General features: G+C 29.8%; 1 protein-coding gene across 3 annotated transcripts in view; it reads right to left on the reverse strand.

Annotated features, from left to right (window-relative positions):
- Positions 1-12609: 12609 nt before the first annotated feature.
- LOC108917948 (serine/threonine-protein kinase 26) overlaps positions 12610-14977 on the reverse strand; it is a 161354-nt gene continuing 158986 nt past the window's right edge. For all 3 annotated transcript variants that reach the window (XM_018724772.1, XM_018724770.2, XM_018724771.2), the window contains one exon: positions 12610-13053. In XM_018724772.1, the coding sequence (XP_018580288.1) occupies positions 13041-13053 (13 nt within the window). In that variant the 3' untranslated portion in view covers positions 12610-13040. The remainder of the gene's footprint in view (positions 13054-14977) is intronic.

The following is a 14977-nucleotide window of genomic DNA, read 5'->3' on the forward strand; positions in this document are numbered from 1 at the left end:
GAGAAAAATGCCAAATTTAGCAACGCTGTCAAAGATGTATAAATTTAAATGGATAATTTTGCCTGCTCCTGTTTAATCCAGGCATATTGAATATCCAGTTTAAACTTGGAAATGAACATTACCATAAGTTACTTTAATTGCCCCATTGTTGTCATGGTAGGAATTTTGAAGTTATAATTGGAATTTGTTTTTCAAACTTCTTTCTTTGAAGGCGAATAACTCCACAACGAAGCCCCATAAGAAAAAAATGTTTATGAAGTACTACAACTATTTGGACCTCCCCCTATTACTTCATTTTTGACATGACCTTTCCAGACACCCTGTATATTAAAATATTCACATATTCATGAATTTTCTTCTTGGAAAATATGCTTGTAATCGAAAAGTTGATAGACACTTTTTAATTCAAATTTCATGTAGAATTCGACAATATTTTTTATATTTCAATATTTTTAAATTTTTATTACTCGGTCCGTTATATTGAATTTTGAAATTTTGAAAGTCTAAGGCTGGATTCGGAATCAGCGACCCCAAAAATTTTAACCGCATACACAAATTTTAATGTATCTGTTTTCGTTGCAAGCACAACAAAAATAAATAGATTAAAATGTTCCAATCATGATTTTTCTTCAGAAAATATGCTTCTAATCAAAAAATTACTAGACACTATTTACTTAAATATTATTTCATGTAAAAGTCGACAGTATTTTTTATTTCTTCGATATTTTAAAATTAATACTCTTCTTGAATCTTGAATTTTGAAAATCTAACGCTGAATTCGGAATTAGCGTGACCAAAAACGTATAAGATTGGTCAAATTTTTTGCATTAACTCTTTTCGCGATGACCTTGGATTGACCTTGACCCTTACCTGATCGGGTTAAACGAACCTCATATTAGGATTCAGTGACCCTAAAAATATCTAACACATCCTAGTCTGGTCTTTCGGACCAGGTACCTTTTTTTCTGGCGCTGTGTCATCTACTTACAATTAGTGTGAGAATTGTGAAATATTTCTTATTTGACAAAACCAATTTTATGAAATTAACTTCTTAATTCTTCGGAACAAAAGGTTAATTATTTTAAAATAATTGAAAACGCCCTCTATCTCGGAAACCAGTAACATTAGGCCCCTGATGGTTTATTAGCGCTGTTGGGCTTAAAATTATTTAAGGAGTCACCCCCTTAATTTACGATGTGGACTTAAAATACAACACCCTGTAAAATAAAAGGTTATATATAAAACAACTATATCTTGAAATAATTTTATTAATGTACACATTTTTGTACAAGACAAAGCAGATCTTATACTGTTTGTATTTTAGATAAGGTAAATTACAGGTTTAATTTTAATCTAAAATAGTCATTTGTAATTGACTGTACAGTATTAACTATATAAAAATTATAGACATCTCTAAGTAAGTTAACAAATAAAATCAACAATTATTTTATTCAGTTGATGTTAAAATTATTAATCAACATCAAAGCATCTGCTTATTATTTATCACTTGTCTGTGTTGTTCACTCTATCACAGTATTCCGAACTTTGCAATGAAATATTTTAAAAAAGCACATTAACTCTATTAAAGATTACTTAGGTAGGTACATTTTATGCAAACAATTCTGAAAAAAGTTTTTATGATGTATATTTCGTTTCTAAACACTTTCGAAAGCCTGAGTGAACACAGAAACAAGTGAATTGTTAATAAAAGGCTCGCACAGTAATACTGAAGTGGGACCAATTTACCAACTTACCTACGTACATCTCATATGATACAAAATATAATCAACTTTAAAAAACCCAAAACAAAATGCAGTATTAACAAAACTTATGCTAAAAAATAAGTTGAAATAGTGAACCAATAGAAGTTGAAATGCTTCCAGATTTTCCAAGATAATACAAAATGAGTAACTAAGTATACCGATAATTTTTTAATTGAAGATATCCCATATTAATGCTCAACTTATTTAAAGCCATACTTGCTCCACCTAGACTTGGTTCAAGATATAAAAAGCACAATACCATAAAGACCTTAAAATTACAATTCATAAATGCATAAAACAGCTTGTTTTGAAAATCATTTTGAAGCCTGTAAGAAATAACTGTAATGAAACTTATATAATAATTAATTTTGGATATTAAGATTATTAAAATTTTACAGTAGGTACTATTTCGCCATAGACACAAGTTATTTGTGTTTACACAAAATATGACGAAGTTTATATATAGTAGAGAGGATGTTTGTCCCTCCCGTGATTTTTGCACACCATGCCTAAAGATTCCAGCAAATCAGTTTTTTTTATTAATTTTATTTGGTCTGTTGACAATGGTAAATCTTCTACAGTCACAATTCAATTTTTTTAAATATTGTCATTATGAGATCTGTGCTAACAATTGAATATGCTGGATGTCTTGAAATTGGCATGAAATATTTTATCAGCATATTCAAGAGCCGAGTAAAAAAAAATATAACATAAGCAGAAGAAACCACAGCTCCTTAAGGTGAGCCACTAAAAGTTTTTTTTCCAGATAACTCCAAAAGCATTCAAGATAAAACAATGAAATTTGGAAGTGAATATTACTTTTATGTTATGAATCAAATAGTTATAAAAAGACAATTCTTAAATTCTCACATACCTATAATAGGAAGTAGACAAAATTACATTATGAAAAAAAATTGTTATCAATAAAAACAATATACCTAGGTACTAATTAGATTTACCATTTAGGTCATAGGATATGTACATATATATTACGTTTATTATAAATAAAAAATATCTGGCCTATATAATTGAAAACTTTGTTTTATCTTAAACAGCTTTGGAGATATCTGGAAAAAACAACTTTCAAGAGTTCACCCTTAAGGAACTGTAAGTAGTCATGGGGGGCATTTCATAAACTTTTCCTCTCGTTTTTTATTGTAGGAAATATTGCTTGGCAAATTTCCGACCACTATAAAATTAATTTGTTTAACTTTAGAATTTTTTTTAACCAATCTAAATTAGTCAATAGCCATACACCGACAGTTAAATCAGTCAGATTTGAAAAACCGGAATTTCAATTGCATATTGGTGCATTGTGTAACAAATCTGTCATAACATATCAACGTGCATATTTAATCTTCAGACCTGTTCGTTCAGTCAGATATGTAAAAAACTCAGCAGTAGAAGTAACTAAATCAAAATTTAATCAGTGTTGATGGCTCAAGGGGGCGTAAGTACCAAAAGTGCTATTTTAGTAATTTTTTCAGTAAAGCAATATAAAGAGATCATAACCTAAGACTTTAATGTAGTATGTATGCTGGGTATTGAAGCGCTAATTACGAATCAGCACAGGTGAATATATATGCTTCCATTGCCCTAGTTCCAACAGAGACTTGGTCAATTTTCTTTTTGTCGCTTAGGCCCATTTCCAAGATCAGCAACGTAATGTCGTTTTTAACTTGGCTCATGACATTTTACGGTAATTACAAGATTTTCTGTAGATCTGTTATGAGAAATGTTACTCACAAATAGATAGTTGTAAGGCATGCCATTGAAATATGCTGTAGCACAAACTGCTGTCAGTGCTCAGTGCTCCCAGTAGAAGAAAAAAAAAAAGGACAAAATGGGTAAAATATATTTCTAACAATGCAGTAAAATGTTAAAGAAACATGAAGCAAACAACCCTTATGAGTTTTTTTAACTATTTTATAATGGAGAAATACAGGGTGTTTCAGAAAGACCTCCCGTAAATTCAGGGGGTGATAGTACAACAAAAAATAAGAATTTTTTGTCTTATGAACTATATGTCTATCTCCTCTTATTTTCGAGATACAGAGCGACAAAATAAAATTTTTTAAACAGAATTTTTACGAAAATTTCCAAACGGTGCGAAACATTTTTATGAATTTTGGTATTCCGGGGTTTTTAAGGTCGCCAAATACGCTGGTTTAATTATTTTTTGGATATTTCATAGAGGGCGCTAGTTACGCTACATTCCCATTACATTTTTAGGTTCTAATTTTTTTAAGGTTAGATTTTTTACCATTCGGGCTCCAATTTCTAATGTACAATTTTATTTTCTAAAAATAATGTACTCTTAATAGAACTTCCTAATGTGGACGGTTTACGAGAAAAAAGGCTTTTAATTAAGCTCTTACAATATTACGGTGAAGAAAATAAGTGACTTTTCTCAAAGTATGCTTATGTCAAAACTTATTGATGGATATCTCATAAACACATACATTCTCAGTAATATTTTAAACTCTAATTAACTTTATATCAAAATTTTAGTGATTGTTAGTGACTGTAGTTAATAATGACTAATTACAATCACTAAAATTTTTATTTAAAGTTAATTAACGTTTAAAATATTACTGAGAATGTATGCGTTGTTTATGAGACATACATCAATAAGTTTTGACATAAGCCTACTTTGAGAAAAGTCACTTATTTTATACACCATAATATTGTAAGAGTTTAATTAAAAGTCTTTTTTTCTCGAAAACCGTCAACATTAGGAAGTTTTAACAAGGGTACATTATTTTTAGAAAATAAAATTGTACATAAGAAATTGGAGGCCGAATGGTAAAAAACCTAACCTCAAAAAAATTAGAACTTAAAATGTAATAGGAATATAGCATAACTAGCGCCCTCTATAAAATATACAAAAAATAATTAGACCAGCGGATTTGGCGTCCTTAAGAACCCCGGAATATCAAATTTCATAAAAATATTTCGCACCGTTGGGAAATGTTCGTAAAAATTCTATTTAAAAAATTATATTTTGTCGCTCTGTATCTCGAAAACAAGGGGAGATAGACATATAGTTCATAAGACAAAATATTCTTATTTTTTGTTGTACTATCATCCCCTGAATTGATGGGAGGTCTTTCTGAAACACCCTGTATATGTTTCGACATTTACCGAGTTTGGCTGTTAAACAAGAATATTTCTTTGAATTGTGCCGAAAGTATTTTGATATACGAAGGTTTGATCAAAAAGTAACAGGAATTTTCAAAATGCGTATAATGTAGGTATCTTGTGTATCGAATTGATTCTATTTTTGTGTATTTGTAAATTTTTTAGAAGTTCCCACACTTAGTTTGTATTTAGGGACCAAATGAGTTCAGACTTAGCTCAGTATTTTTGGCAGTTTTTTGTATGGAGAAATGTCAGATCAGTGAATTTGTCTGATATTTTGTGTTAAAAACAGAAATAAGTGCAGCATTCAAAATGTTTAAGAAGGCCTTTGGCAAGGATACTATGTCACAGCCACGAGTTTATCAATGGTACAAATGTTTTCAGGAAGACCAAGAAGACATCAAAGATGACATGAGATCTGGTCAAATGAAAGTTCCTTCAAACCATTTTCTTCGACTACAATGGAATAGTTCATCACAAATTATTACTGCCCTGTCGTACAATTAACGAGGAGTAATACCTACAAGTTTTGCGCAATTTACCGTTACTTTTTGACCAAACCTTATATCTCTCGTTTATAATGACCATACATCACCATTGATAAACGAACTGATACATAATAACAATTTACCCATACAGTTAAAATTTGCTACAATTTTTTCCACTCACACAGCACAAACATCTGTGCCATTTAAACAATTTCCCATCCATACATCGGAGAAATTTACATGGTTCGATATGCACATACAAAACCTTACATGTGCAGGTGACAGAAAGTTGGAACTTGTTCGGTTCCTCGCAAACATGTTCTATCAACCGGTTTGGCTTGTTGCAGATCAGACAAGTCCAATTAACCACCAGTACATGGTTCACTACTGTCAGTTAACTAAAATACCAAATATTCTGCAAGTTTAAGTTTTAATAAATAGTTTTAATGATATGGTTGAATCGATACGAGTAATTGCATTATTGCTATTTTAACGATATAATATGTTTATTTTTTAATGAAACAACATATATTTTCACTGTTTGAATAGAACGCTTTCTTATGATTTCAGTATTATAAGATTTGATGAATCTATCTCTAATAATAAAACAAGCACATCCAGAAGTGTGCCACATTTTTAATGTTTGATGAGTACCTTTCCCTAACAATTAGTAATTATCTTATACATTATGCCTATTAGCATACTTTTTTAGATATATTTTGCATTTTGTTAGAGGAGCATGACCCTATACATATAATATTGTAATTATAAGACAGTTTTCTATCTAAATAAATAAGAATGTATTAAAAAAAAGTTTTTCTATTATGCTTGAAAAAATTTCAGTCTAACAATGCACTTATATCGAATGGACCACTATTTAACAGTTACAAGTATGCCGTTGTCATTAAAACACTGTATATCAGAGCAAACCTTAATGGCTGATCTATTTATTACCACATGAATGCACTCAGTAATACAGCACCACTGATTAGAGGTCCATCATCAACTCTGTACCCAATTTTCTTGCTCCCAAGAGAATAACGTAAATATATTTTTCATATACAGGATGTGCCATTTAACACTTCCGCTGCCAATATCTCCGAAATAAAGAAATTTATTTTACTTCCGGAAATTGGGGTTGTTAGGTCCCTCGAATGGCTTCAAATTGCAGTTAGAATTGTTAGTTCAAATCTTTTTGTATAGATGGCATAGCGATACTAAAAAAATTGTTTGATTCCTAGAAGGTGGAAATGCGGTTCATCTGAAAAATCGTTAAATTTTGAGTAATTTTTGTAATATAAAATATTTTCCAATATTTACTTGTTTTCGAGACATATTGACTTCAATATGCAATGTATGATGTAACAGGAAAATCTATTACTTTATTTAAATCACATTGAGAAAAAATGTTAATATAATAAATGGCTTTATTCACACCACATACTAACTAACAAGCAATAAATTATAAAAAAACAAATGATCTACAGAAAAAAAAATTGTACAATCTTATAAGAGGCAGAGACAAACCGTATTTTAAATAATATTAAAATATCAGTCATTTATTTAAAATAAAACATGTAACTATGACAGATGACACATATTAGTTTTCCAATAATTACAGTTTTATCAGCTTGCGTCTTTCAATTTAACTATACTAGTTATAAGATTTACTATTGTAATTTTTTTTTCGGTAGCTGATCATTTGTTTTTTTCATAATTTATTNTAGTAATTATCTTATACATTATGCCTATTAGCATACTTTTTTAGATATATTTTGCATTTTGTTAGAGGAGCATGACCCTATACATATAATATTGTAATTATAAGACAGTTTTCTATCTAAATAAATAAGAATGTATTAAAAAAAAGTTTTTCTATTATGCTTGAAAAAATTTCAGTCTAACAATGCACTTATATCGAATGGACCACTATTTAACAGTTACAAGTATGCCGTTGTCATTAAAACACTGTATATCAGAGCAAACCTTAATGGCTGATCTATTTATTACCACATGAATGCACTCAGTAATACAGCACCACTGATTAGAGGTCCATCATCAACTCTGTACCCAATTTTCTTGCTCCCAAGAGAATAACGTAAATATATTTTTCATATACAGGATGTGCCATTTAACACTTCCGCTGCCAATATCTCCGAAATAAAGAAATTTATTTTACTTCCGGAAATTGGGGTTGTTAGGTCCCTCGAATGGCTTCAAATTGCAGTTAGAATTGTTAGTTCAAATCTTTTTGTATAGATGGCATAGCGATACTAAAAAAATTGTTTGATTCCTAGAAGGTGGAAATGCGGTTCATCTGAAAAATCGTTAAATTTTGAGTAATTTTTGTAATATAAAATATTTTCCAATATTTACTTGTTTTCGAGACATATTGACTTCAATATGCAATGTATGATGTAACAGGAAAATCTATTACTTTATTTAAATCACATTGAGAAAAAATGTTAATATAATAAATGGCTTTATTCATTTAAAATATTGTTATAATGGCTTTATTCACACCACATACTAACTAACAAGCAATAAATTATAAAAAAACAAATGATCTACAGAAAAAAAAATTGTACAATCTTATAAGAGGCAGAGACAAACCGTATTTTAAATAATATTAAAATATCAGTCATTTATTTAAAATAAAACATGTAACTATGACAGATGACACATATTAGTTTTCCAATAATTACAGTTTTATCAGCTTGCGTCTTTCAATTTAACTATACTAGTTATAAGATTTACTATTGTAATTTTTTTTTCGGTAGCTGATCATTTGTTTTTTTCATAATTTATTGTTTGTAAATTAGTATGTTGAGTGAATAACAATTATAAAAATATTTTTAAAGAATAGGTATTTAGTCCGAGTGTGATTTAAATAAAATAATAGATTTTCCATTACATCATACATTGCATATTGAAGTTGATATGTCTCGAAAACAAGTAAATATGTATCGGGAAAGACTTCATATTAGAAAAATTACTTAAAAGAGTGACCCAAAAAAAAAACCTTATTTTTTGCCTGTTTCGTCGACCTCAAGAATTCAATTCAAAAGTGGTCTAAGTGATAGCTTATAGTGATAGTTTAATGTAGGTGAAATTTCAAGTTGAGCATACATTCAATTTTTAGGATATGGCAAGTTGAACTCATTATTTGATTCATCCACGCCAAGGCGAATCCGACATTCTCGGTGACCTCTTGCATTATCTTAAAATTCTCAACAAATACATGCAGTAACATTTATAAAGTAAAATTTTCCGTTCTTCTCTAATCTTTCACTATATTTTACCAAAAATATAGTACAAGAAACTTATAAGATTTTTGTAAAAAATAATTTGCAATTTTGCTAAATATCTTTGATTTAACGATATTTTTATACTGAAAACTTAGCAAATCTTGATGGATTTATATATCCATTTAAAAGATATAGCAAACACTTAAAGAAGTCACTCGGTGTGACGAGCAATCAGTTTTTTAGTGAATTCAGGTGCTGCTGAGCCGACAGACGAGACTTACTTCTCTTAAAAAAATAGTGGTGTATTATTTTACATGATCTGAGTAATAAAAATGTAAACTCATTGCTTGCAAAAAGTGTAGTCCCTCACAACATGATGTTTTCTTAAGTTTGGTATCTGGGTTATGCACAGTATAAAGGAGTTCATATACCGAATCCAGATATTTGCGACATATCTATTTCTATACGAAAGATTAAGATTCGCTTCAAAAATTAATTTATTTGTGAATATAAAAAAAATAAAAAAACGCTAAAAAATATAAAATTAAAAACAAAAAAAAAATAATAAAAATACCAAAACAAGAAAAAAAAACACGAACCTCTTCCTGGATTAGTACCGTGACAAGGTAAAGAGGCTTATATATATTATTGAAATACATTTCAATAATAGTTCAAAGTCCTTCGGATACAAGGTTTAGAGTATCTATCGAGATTTTGTAAGTCTCCAGTATAAAAATACAGATTAATTTAATATTTTCAGCAAAATCCTGATTTTTTTTGTAAAATCCGCAGTACCTCATTAAAACAAAGTGTTTGATAAAATCTAATGGTAGATTCATAAAAAAACGAAAGATTTTACATATGAAATGGTACACTTTGCATATTTGAGAATCTTAAATACAATGAACAAGTGTGTCAAGAATGTTGGATTCATCTTGGCGTGAACAAGCTAAATAACAGGTTCGACTTGTCATATCTCCAAAACAAAAACTATGCTCAACTTAAAATTTTGCCTACTCTAAAGTATCACCACAAGTTATTATTTAGACCACTTTTGAATCGAATTCGTGAGGTCGACGACACGGGCAAAATTTTGAGTAATTCCTTAACGATCTTTCAGATGGACCGCATTTCCACGTTCCAGAAATCAAAAAATTTTTTAGTATCGCTACGCCATCTATACAGAAAGATTTGAACTAACAATTTTAATTGCAATTTCGAAGGACCTAACAACCCGTTTCCGGAACTAAAATAAACTTCTTAATTCTAGAGGTATTGGCAGCGGGAGTGTTAAATGGAACACCCTGTATAGGAATTCTACAATGCTTTTTACTGCTATGACTGAAGAAGTGTATTTTTCCTTTGCTTTTTTTTGCCTTTCATAAGGCAATGATAAATATTTTAATATCGAACGTAGCAAATTGGTAGGTTAGTAATATTAGTCCTCTAACATTTAAATTTTGAGGTTGCATTTAGTGTTCATCCATAACTTTAGTACGATTATGGATATTATCAAAATAATTTATTATCAAATATAAGTGTTCTGTATTAAATAATTTTTTAGCAAGAATTTTTAAATTTCAGTTGATCATGCATAATTATACATTTGAAAAAAAATGTAATAACGCTCCTTAATTTTAGTTGACTTGAACAGACATAAGTAAAATAAGGTGTACCTAAACTTTACAGAAGAAATCTGCTAGAAAAGAGTGTTCGCAATTCAACTGCCAAATTTCTAGTGTGAAAATTTATACAAAAATTTAAATGAAATAGGAGTCAATTCCGACTCCTTACGAAGATACAGCAATTTGGAGACGACTTGTTGACATGTTTTTTTTAATATTTTCTAAACCAATTGAAGTACCAGTACCAAATTTAATATACACAAAAAGAATGTGGCACCATTTTAATTATTACTCTTAAAAAATTTTGCTAAAGGGCACGATTTTTCACTAAAGTTAAAAAGCATATACAGGGTGTCAGCAAATTTCACCGACAACGTTTGACTGCACATTGACGACGATAAATAAAGACCGATCTACCAAAAAAAAATGTTAAATAAAAACTTTTTGGTTTTTGAGTTACCTACAAACCTTCAAAGTTGTGAAAAATAAAACTAATTTAATAATATGCAATAATGGTCCAAATAAATGTACCAAGTTATTATAACTTGGTACATTTATTTGGACCATTATTGCATATTATTTCTTAAAGCTTTAGTCAAATCAATATACTGGGTGATAGTTTTCTCTGGTTACCTCTCTCTTTTAGTGGTCAAAACTTTTACAGTGGTCGTATTTTTTTAAAACGGGCGGCAACATTGAAAAGGTCGTTTTATTTAAAAAAAATATTGTCTTGAGACAATCGACTACAAAAAGCCATTCTTGAGAAAAATGGCATTATTTGCATGTGTGTACGTTTGTAACTTTGAGTTCAGTAGGCGATAAAAGCAAGATGTTGATTGTTGTGGCTATCAGGTAATGTGATTATTCTCGTGTTTCTTTAGTACTCTCATTACTCCACGCATGCAAATTATGAAAATTACAACTCCGTTTAATTGTTTTGATACACTACGGACACTTCATAATTTGCATGTGTAGACTGATGAGAATCCTAAAGAAACACTACAATAATGACATTCCCTGACAGCCACAGCAATCGACAACTTGTTTTCATAGCCTACTGAACTCAGAAGTTTTAAATCCATAACACTGCTATACAAACCGAAACATACAGACCTGCAAATAATACCATTTTTTTCAATGGCTTTCTGTAGGCAATTTTCTAAAGGGAAAATATTTTTTTTAAATAAAACGACCATTTCAATGTTGCTGCCCGTTTTAAAAAAATACGACCACTAAAAGTTTTGACCATTAAGAGGGAGAGGTAACCGGAGAAAACTATCACCCAGTACTTTTTATTGACTTTTCAAAAATGATTTGTTTATTTTGGAAAGCTATGAATAGTGGTCAAACTGATGGAAATCCACCATGGCATCCCAAGATGTTTCTAAAAAAAATTAAATGTAAGAAAATTTGCAAGAGCACTTCCACATAACTTTTTTTTTGGCCCCCTGTATACACAGTTCGGCTATTAAATTTTTAAGACTGGTTTTACTATGTCGAAGTGTGACGCTATCTATGTGCGGTCAACAGAACTGCATAGTGGGAAATCTTCCGAGCAACCGAACAAAATTTCATCTGTATACAAAGTTCAGACTTCAGCGCACAGCACACAGCTTCCATGTATTCGTCCACTTGGCTTGTGTGGTAACGTCCCGTCTTGTTGACATACCACTCGTTTCGAACCACAGGAACACAGTCAGAGGGTAAAACCGTCAGGTCATCTACTATATTATCTGTAATTGTAAGAAGACAGAACTGACCCCTAGTTTATACGAATTTTTTGTTTCAGAACATCAAATAGAAAATTTGGCTGTCGAATTATGGAACACCCTGTACTATTTCAACATTTTCCTTTTTTTCCAATAAAGATATTTACTCGTAAAATATTAAACATTTGCAGCTGATTCAAGTAATCGAGAAACGAACTTAAAGGTTGTTGAAACATAAAATATTAATAAAAAAAGTCCTAACTTTTATCGGTTCACCATGTTAAGCAACATTTACCTCATTTTTGTGATTAAGTCTTATAACATACAGCAGCACAGGATCATTCCTAAGATATACTAAGTCTTTGTTAACATGCATCTTGAAATTAATTAAATGCCATACACATTATACTCTTTCTTTAATATTCCTTTAAATTTTGTACTATTCGTTCATTGTCTGATTTCTTCACGAAAATATAAAAATACTATTTTCTCTCATCTTGGACTTAAGTGTTTTAACCTTTTCTTCACCTTTATAGTTATAAAATTATACCATGACATTTATTTAATTGCAAATAGTCCGACGAAATGAAATGAACCTGATGACACAATACGTTAAACATTTTAATTAAAATAAAGACAGTATAATTATATATTCATAATACGTATATACACATCTAAAAAAATACATTGCAAGAGAAAATATGATCTTAAAGATATAATATACTTCAATCTAGATATACATATATACAACATCCCGCAGGACTTGGCAATAATAATTAATAGTTTTTAAAATGACTCACAAAAAATGTGAGGGAAATTTGAAAATTCAACCATTACGAATGAGTAAGTTAGCATGCAGGGTGCGGTTGAAAATTTGAACAATTCAAATGCTTTTTGGAAATCCTTAGATCTACCAGTGCTATATATTAAGCTCAAGAGATATAAGATATTGTCATGTAATCAGTAAGTAGTAACATGTGGGACAAAATTTAGTTTAAATCTAACAACTGTTAACTTCCTTTTCTAAATTCTATTAGTTCCTATTAACCTCTTGGTTTCCACAGTTCTACGAAGTATCTCTGAAAAAAGAAAACTTATTTAATAATCTGTTAATTACTATATTGTCGAAACTATTTATTTGTAGCATAGTATTCAATTCTTTCTTTATTTTTTTAATACTTTGCCACCTGTGAAAAAAATTTAAAAATTAGTAAGATAAACCCTCGAGCCAAACGAATCAGTCAAGGGTTATTTTTCTGTAAATAGTTTTGCTTAACCAAAAAATACCACACTGAAAAATGAAACAAATAGAAAATACCAAAACACATCAGTTTATATCGCACACTTTAAAATATTATTAACATTTCGAAAATCAATCTCTTTTCGTCTTTTGAATTTTTTTCGTTTTAGTTACATTGTCAAATTGATGTGTTTTGTAGTCTGCTTATTTCAGTTTGAGATTTTTTTGTTAGACAAAACTATTTTCATAAAAAAAACTCGTGACTGATCTTTTTGGCGCAATGGTTTATTTCACTAATTATAAAATTTTTTTACAGGTGGCAAAATACCCAAAAAATAAAGAAAAAAACTGTCAATTAGTCTTATAATCCTTTATATATATATAATTAATAAAATATTTATTCCTATAAATATTTTATTAATATCCATGAAAAATAAAGAAGCTCCAAATTATAGAAAGATAGTATACTCCGCGGTCGAAATTATAGAGAGTGACTCATCGCTAGCTTTTGGACTAGTAAGGGCGATGAAGCATGCTGGGAACGAAAATTCATTGGCGTGTCTGCGTAAAAGGCAACAAGATATAGAAAATAATGAAAAGAGATAATAAAACATAACATATAATGTTTTTTACGGTTTGCTATAACAGGCACTTTGATCCATTTTAATTATTACAGCATTTTAAAACGTCCCAATTGTGTTTTTTTAATTTATAAATTTATTATAGCCATGGAATTAGACCCCTCGTCTACGCTTATGCTATGACATTTCTCAGGGCGGATTAAATCAAGTCCGTTTCCACCCACTAAAAAAGCATTTCCCTATTCCCTGCCAAGAGCAAAAGACAGAGATAGAATATAGATCGACATTCAGTGTAACTCGGTCTCTAGACGATTATAGATTCTATCGATGTGCGTACCGAGCAGCACAAAGATAAATAATATTGAACCGTATAAAAATCATTTTATATTTTATACGCATTATGGTAATAGTGTTTTTATATTATGTCTTAGTCACTCTCTATAATTTCGACCGCGGAGTATAGTTTAAAATACAGCCTATCAGTAATTCGACTGTTTTTATTTTAGCATAAACGCATGGATAAAAAAAAATTAATATATAATCTTAAGATTCCACAGTTTTCAAGAAGACCATATAATTACACATACAATAAGTATAACAAAGAACAAGTAAAATAAATAACAAAATTTCAGAAGAAAGACATGAAGAAATAAATGGAGTTTAGTAAGGAATGGGTCATGCTTTAACAAAAGAATAAAATAATTCAGTTTAACTTATGAGAATAATTTTACAAGTCAATGGATATACAAACATTTCATTTATGTTAAATGCACTTTTTACACATTAAACTTGACTGTTAAACATTCACAAGAATTAATTGCATTCAATTTTGAAACAGTGAAAAAATTATTTATAACAACATTGCTTTATACGACATATTGGATATAACAACGGAATTGAGAGGTCCCAATTAAATCCTATCTCTATAGGATTATATATATTTAATATGGTATCTCTATACCATATTAGAAATATCATTTACTACTACACCATTTACAACGACATTTCAGATTTAGTGATGAGTTTTTATATACATTTAATATAAAATTTATAGATATACGGCCTTAAAACCAATGCACCGCTCTTCCGCCCGCCCCGACAGCATGTATGCTTTTGACACCAATTAGTTAGTACATATGAGACAAACTGCGACTTATCTACGCTTACAGTTATATTATATGT

This window comes from Anoplophora glabripennis, unplaced genomic scaffold (assembly GCF_000390285.2).
Source record: "Anoplophora glabripennis isolate ALB-LARVAE unplaced genomic scaffold, Agla_2.0 scaffold66, whole genome shotgun sequence".
Taxonomy (NCBI): domain Eukaryota; kingdom Metazoa; phylum Arthropoda; class Insecta; order Coleoptera; family Cerambycidae; genus Anoplophora; species Anoplophora glabripennis.